At 42.5% G+C, this 6637-nt stretch overlaps 1 protein-coding gene across 1 annotated transcript; it reads right to left on the bottom strand.

Annotated features, from left to right (window-relative positions):
• Positions 1105-3369, bottom strand: LOC107633001. The gene is made up of 3 exons (XM_016336635.1): positions 3088-3369; positions 2646-2883; positions 1105-2288 (listed from the first exon to the last, which is right to left on the bottom strand). The coding sequence occupies exons 1-3, from the start codon at positions 3367-3369 to the stop codon at positions 1105-1107; spliced, it is 1704 nt and encodes a 567-aa protein (XP_016192121.1).

Raw genomic sequence — 6637 nt, 5'->3', positions numbered from 1 at the left:
ATACAAGAGGAAAAGAGATGATACTGAGAACTCTTTGGAAGTTATTTCTGAAGGTGACAGGGAGGGCGTTGGTAGTAGTAAGTCCGTATTTGATCGACAAAAAAGGCTTCACGGTTTTATCCCTGGCACAAGTCCTCACTCTTTGTGGAGTGAGCAATTTTTCATTGCCGAGCTTTCGGATAGGGTTTCTCAGTATCCTGGTGATATGCTCATGACTCGTCGTGTCGGTATGGAGGGTATGGGAAAGTTTATCCAGGTCGGTTTGTATATGCATATGTGTAATTTTCTTTCATTCTCGTTTGTTCTTTATTTATGTTTTTTGTGTGTTTCTGTTGTAGGTCGTTGCCTCGCGGTTGATGTGTGTTGGTCATACTACTGAGCTGGTCGGGGATGAGCAGCAAGTTTTTGTGGAAAGGGTTGCTGAGCTAGAAAAATTGCTTAAGGACATGGATACTGAGATAGAGGAGTCGTTGAAGGAGAAAGACGACGTTACTGTGGATGTTACAGCGAAGATGAAGGAGTCTGAGGACAAGGTTGTTCGTCTTAGAGATCAGATTCGACTTCTACAAACAGAAATAAAAGATAGTGATAAGACTAAAGGACAGCTGACTTCCAGATTGCTGTTTTAGCCCCTGAGTTTGATTGGGGTCGGCTGGATGTGACCAAAATAGTCATTGATGGGAAGCTTGTTGTGGACGGGATTGTGGAGGATCACGACGAGAACGTCCCGCCTTCTTGTTTATGTATTTGTATTTCTGTGACTATGACTTGTGTATTTTGATGTTTGTTTGTCGTTTTGAACTTAAGTAACCTTTATTTGAGCTGACCAAGCTCGGGTCAGTTTGACAATCTGGTATTTGGATAATATATAGTTATGACTGCTTGGTTTGATAATTTTGTATTCAGAAGTAGGATAGAAAAAATAGGAATAGATCGGTTATTCATATATCATTGTGTTTCTCTAAATTCGACAATTTTACAAGTTGGGCGTCTGGCCTCGTTAAAACCCTCCTTAGGTAAAACCCTTATATGGGAAAAAAACCGCTAAGGGGGAAAAAGTGTACCTTTATCCGCGGATTTGTACAAGTTATGATATATACAACTTTAATGAAGATATATTCCAGTTTCTTGATAATGGGTCGCCTTACAGTGTTTGGAGTTGGTAAGCCCCCACTCCGAGCACTTTTGAAATCCGAAATGGTCCTTCCCAATTTGCGGTGAGTTTCCCGTGAGATGGGGGTCGTCTTGCCTCCTCGGTTCTCTGAGGACCAGGTCACCTTCGTTGAACGTCCTGGGTACTACTCTTTTGTTGTGCCTTATTTCTACTTGTTGTTTCATTGCTCTTTGTTTAATAGCAGCGATGTCCCTATCTTCCTCCACGAGGTCTAGCTCGGCCTTTCTTGTATCTATATTATGATTGTGATGGTAAAACTCGAACCTTAGTGTGGGGATGCTGACCTCGACTAGTATCAGGGCCTCTGTTCCATAGACAAGTTTGAATGGGGTTTCGCCTGTTGTAGTTTGTATCGTCGTGTTATAGCTCCATAGTATTTCTGGGATCAAATCTGCCCATTCACCTTTTGCATCGCTGAGCTTTTTTCTCATTGCCTGCAATATTATTCGGTTAGCAGCTTCGGCTTGCCCAGTTGTTTGTGGGTGTTCGACCGAGCTAAAATGGTGCTGTATGTTAAAATTTTTCAAAAATGATGCAAGTATATTATCTGTAAATTGTCTACCATTATCCGATATTATTTCCCTTGGTATTCCGAACCGGCATATGATGTTTTTCCATATGAAAGATCGTACCTTCTCAGCCGTTATTCTTGCTAGTGATTGTGCTTCTATCCATTTTAAGAAATAATCTATTGAAACCAAAAGAAATTTTACCTCACCTAGCGCTATTGGAAATGGGCCGAGGATATCGAGCCCCCATCTGTAGAAAGGCCAGCTTACTTCCATACTGTGCATTACCTCAGCGGGCTTCATGGAGATAGCGGCATGCTTTTGACAGTTGTCGCAGGTTTTGACCTTTGTTATGCTGTCTCTCTTCATCGTTGGCCAGTAATATCCTGTTCGGATAATCTTTGTTGCCAGAGCTTGTCCTCCTATGTGGTTTTCACATACGCCCTCGTGGACCTCGTTCATTACTTCATTTGCTTTGTCTTTGCCGAGGCATTTCAGTAATGGGTATGAGAAACCACGCCTGTATAGCTCTCCTGATACTGTTGTAAAAAGACTTGCTTTTTGTCTAAAGTTTTGAGGGTTGGTCTTGTTGTTGGGTATGATTCCTACTTTAATGTATTAAAGAAAAGGTATTCTCCAGTCATTTGTATGAATGGTGTTTATCATGTACAATGATTCGATGCTAGGTTTTTCTAGTGTAAGTTGTGATAGTGTCGATGTGTGTGTGCTTGCTCTAGTGGTAGCGAGCTTAGATAATATATCTGCCCTATTGTTGTTCTCTCTATGCACGTGTAATATGATAAATTTATCGAATTTTGAAATAAGATCCTTTGCTACGAGCCAATACCGCTCTAACAAAGGATCTTTTACCTGGAAGTCTCCTTTGATTTGTTGAACCACTAAGAGGGAGTCACAATATACTACTAGGCTTTGTACTTGGAAGCTGAGGGCGAGCTTGAGACCTGCTATTAGCGCCTCGTATTCGGCTTGGTTATTGCTTGCTGAGAAGTGGAATTGAAGTGATAGCTCGGCCATTACTGTTTCTCCCTCCTTTAATACTATCCCGTCTCCACTTCCTTCTCGGTTTGATGCGCCATCTACTTGCAATTCCCAAGTCTTCTCGTAGTGTTGCTCATCAGGTGTGAGCTCGAAAACGAAGTCCGCCAGGATTTGTGACTTCAGAGCTGGTCTTGATTGAAACTGAATATCAAACTCAGAAAGTTCGATGGACCACTTGGTCAATCATCCCGCTAGTGCTACGGCTAGTTATTCTATTTTAGGGTATCTTCTTTCTGTTGGCTGCATGACTCTGCTGACAAAGTATACTAGCTTTTGTGTTTTTCCTGCCTCAGTGACAAGAACCGAGCTTATAGAGTAAATGGAAACAGATAAATATAAATATACGAGTTTACCAACTTCTGGGCTTTGTAGTACTGGTGGTGAAGACAGGGTGGCTTTAAGTTTGGCAAATTCCGTCTCGCATTCCTTTGTCCACTCGAATTTTTTACCTTTTGATATCGTTTGGAAAAAGTGATATGATCGGTTTGATACCGTTGGCAAAAATCTTGACAAGGCGGCCACTCTCCGTGCTAGTTGTTGTACTTCCTTTATTGTTTTCAAACTTGCCATATTAAGTATTGCCTCACATTTCTCAGAGTTTGCTTCGATTCCCCGTGAAGTCAGCATAAAGCCGAGAAACTTGCCTCCTTGTACCCCAAAAGCACATTTCTATGGATTGAGTCTCATGTTATATGCTCGAATCTGACTGAATATTTCCTTGAGGTCTTCACAGTGCGATCTTTCTGGTATGGTCTTGGCGACCATATTGTCCACGTAGATTTCCATATTTCGACCTATCTGTTGATGGAATACCTTGTCCATTAGTCGTTGATATGTTGCACCTGCATTCTTTAGACCAAATGGCATTACTCTATAACAAAAATTCCCATGTTCAGTTATGAAAGCTATTTTGCTCTGGTCTTCTGGATGCATAAGGATCTGGTTGTAACCAGAGTATGCATCCATGAAGCTTAAGCTTTTAAATCCTGACACATTATCTACCAGTTTGTCGATACACGGTAGTGGGTAGGCATCTTTCGGACATGCCTTGTTGAGGTTTGTAAAGTCGACGCACATGCACCATTTACCTGAATTTTTTCTTACCATTACCACGTTCGAGAGCCACGTGGTGAAGCAGATTTCCTTGATGAAGTCGGCACTAAGTAACCTCTTAGTTTTTTCTAACGCTGCCTTTGCTTTTTCCGCCCCGAGATTCCTCTTCTTTTGAGCTATAGGTCAGATCGTTCTGTTGATGGAGAGCTTGTGGCAAATGATGTTTGGGTCTATTCCTGGCATATCTGCCGGGGTCCAGGCAAATAGATCGGCGTTGTCTTGTAGTACCTTTATAAGCTCCAATTGTTCTTGTCCTTGAAGGGCTCGGCCGATGTAGGTGAACTGTTCTGATTTCGATGTTAGGGAAACTTTTTGAGCTTGTGCGCTGGTTGAGGTCTTTCTTGGGTGTCCTCTCGAGGGTCGAGCTCTGCTAGGGTTAGTACTTCGTTCGTGCTGTTGATGGCCTTGACCTCTTGTTGGTATTTTTGTCTTGTGTCGATTTTTTTTAGGCTTGCATTGTAACACTGCCGAGCTTGTTGGCGGTCCGAGTGGAGTGTTGCTATCTTGCCATCCTATGCCTGAAACTTAACACATAAATGTAAGATAGACACTACTGCCTTGAACATGTTCAGAGCGGATCTTCCGAGGATAATATTGTAAGAACTGGGACAGTCGACTATAAGATATTGGATATCAATGGTCTATGATAATGGGGTGTCCCCTATTATCGTTTTTAGCCATATATAGCCTTTAATTGGGACCCTTTCTCCAGAGAACCCTACCAGTTCTCCGGATGAAAGTTGCATGGTTCTTTCAGAAAGTTTCATTTTTTGGAATGTAGAATAAAAAAGTACTTCTGCGCTACTACCTGGGTTCAAAAGGACTTTTCTTACCAATAGTTCGCCTATTTGCATGAAAATCACCACTGGATCGTCTAAGTTCGGGATGGCCGAAGACATGTCTGTCTGGCTGAAAGTGATTTTGAGATCGGTTGTATCTTTGTTGCTTGGTGGTACTGTCCCTTCAATTGTCAGCATTGCTCGGTAGCTTTGTTTGTGTGCCGAGTTTGTTTCGCCTCCCCCGGCAAATCCTCCGGATATGCAGTTTATGATCCCTTTTCGGTGGATTAGGGTTGGACCATCTATTGTCATCTTTTTCTTCCGAAGTTTGTCGACGATCTTCTCGGTCTCGAATGTCTTCCTTGTTTCTTCTTCCTTCAACATATTTGTCCAAGAGGCCTTGCCGGGCTAACCTCCCTAGTAAGTCTTTGGCGATCACACATTCGTCCGTCGTCTGCCCATACTTTTGATGGAAAGCACAGTGTTTGCTTTTGTCTACAAATCATTGATCCTGGTAACTTCCTGCCCGGGCTGGAGGTTTTATTATTTTAGCGTTGAGGATCTCTTTTCTTATTTTTTCTCTCTGTGTTGAATCTGGTGTAATTGTCAAATTTTGGGGTGAGCTTGAATGACTTCCTTGGTTCCTTGTTGTTTTGCGATCTTATGGTCTTATCTTCTTCTTTCCTAGGTGTTTTCTGTCCGTTCTTTCGGCCTCACAGAGTTCTTCAATCTCCATTTGTCCGGCTTCTCTTTCTCAAAACTCTTCCAGTGTCTTCGGTTTAGTCACCACGATTGTCTCCCGGAACTTACCGGGTCTGAGGCCGGCCTTAAGGGCATGCAGGTGGACTGCTGGGTCCAGATCTGGTATTTCCATGGTTGCTTCAGCAAATCTGGTCATGTATTCTTTTAAGCTTTCGTGTTATCCTTGCCGGATGGTACCAAGGTAATCCAATCCGTGTACGTATATCCTTGAAGCTGCGAAGTAGTCAATGAAGGACCTTGCCAACTCTTCAAATGAAAAGATCGATCCTACAGACAGCTTAGAAAACCAAAGTAATGCAGCACTATCAAGGTAAGTAGGAAAGGCTCGACAGAGTACAGGTTTATTGTTAGCGCTGTTAAAAAACATCATGGATTGAAATTTTTTAACATGAGCACGGGGGTCACCAATCCCCTTATATGGCTCAAGAGTAGTGGATAGCACGAAATTTTTTGGCATCTGAAAGTTGGTGATCTCTTCGGAGAATGGGTTGTCAAAGGTCAGCTTCTCATTTGGCGGATTGAGGCACAATGGATCGATATTGCTTTGAGTTGAGCCTTTGGAGTTTCCTTCCTCATGCTTTCCGGCATTGTTGTTGACGGTAAGTTCGGCTATCCTTCGGACTTTTGCTTGAAGTTCAGCAATTTGAGCTAAGAGCTCTGCTTGCATGGGTTGATGAACCCCATTGTTAGCCATAGTTAAGGATCGGAGATCCTGTAAAAGAAAAGAAATAAAAAACTAGGTAAAGAAAATAGTGGAGTTAGATGAGTTTTTTTCGGCCCCACGGTAGACGCCAAATGTTCCGTCCGGGCTCAACCGAGGTATAAGACTCCTTTGGCGACTGCTCGGTCTTGGGATGAGCTATATGTCGTCTTGAAGAGGGTGGTGGAAAACCTCGGCAATACGAAACTCGGCGGCGGGAGCACCTGCAAAAAGCACTCCGACGCTCAAGTCAGTGCAAGATATTAAGAGAATAATGCGAATAAGATAATGAAATGTATTTTTTAACCTGTCCTCTTCTGGGTTACTTAGTTTGTTTATATAGGCGAGTTGAGTGTTATCCTTTCATCGTTAGTTCCGATTTTCGTGGTTGTGAGGTGAGTGCTGTTTTTGTTATTGTTAACGGACTAGAGATGGTGTTTTGACTTGCTTTCAAGTTGTGTTGAATTCTCCTGCATTGATATCTCCGACTTTTTTGGTCGGTTAAGATTTATACCACGTTTTAGGTTCCACTTCAATAATA

This window comes from Arachis ipaensis, chromosome B03 (assembly GCF_000816755.2).
Source record: "Arachis ipaensis cultivar K30076 chromosome B03, Araip1.1, whole genome shotgun sequence".
Taxonomy (NCBI): Eukaryota; Viridiplantae; Streptophyta; class Magnoliopsida; order Fabales; family Fabaceae; genus Arachis; species Arachis ipaensis.
This window is presented reverse-complemented; position numbering and strand designations above follow the sequence as displayed.

What these genes read in the sequence shown, in the direction of transcription:
- LOC107633001 (XM_016336635.1), bottom strand. Translation starts at nt 3,369, where the DNA reads ATGCTGACTTCACGGGGAATCGAAGCAAACTCTGAGAAATGTGAGGCA. An exon ending in GCCCAGAAGTTGGTAAACTC is followed by an intron (nt 2,884 to 3,087) that starts GTATATTTATAT and finishes TTTGATATTCAG; the next exon opens with TTTCAATCAAGACCAGCTCT. An exon ending in ATACGAGGCGCTAATAGCAG is followed by an intron (nt 2,289 to 2,645) that starts GTCTCAAGCTCG and finishes ACATTAAAGTAG; the next exon opens with GAATCATACCCAACAACAAG.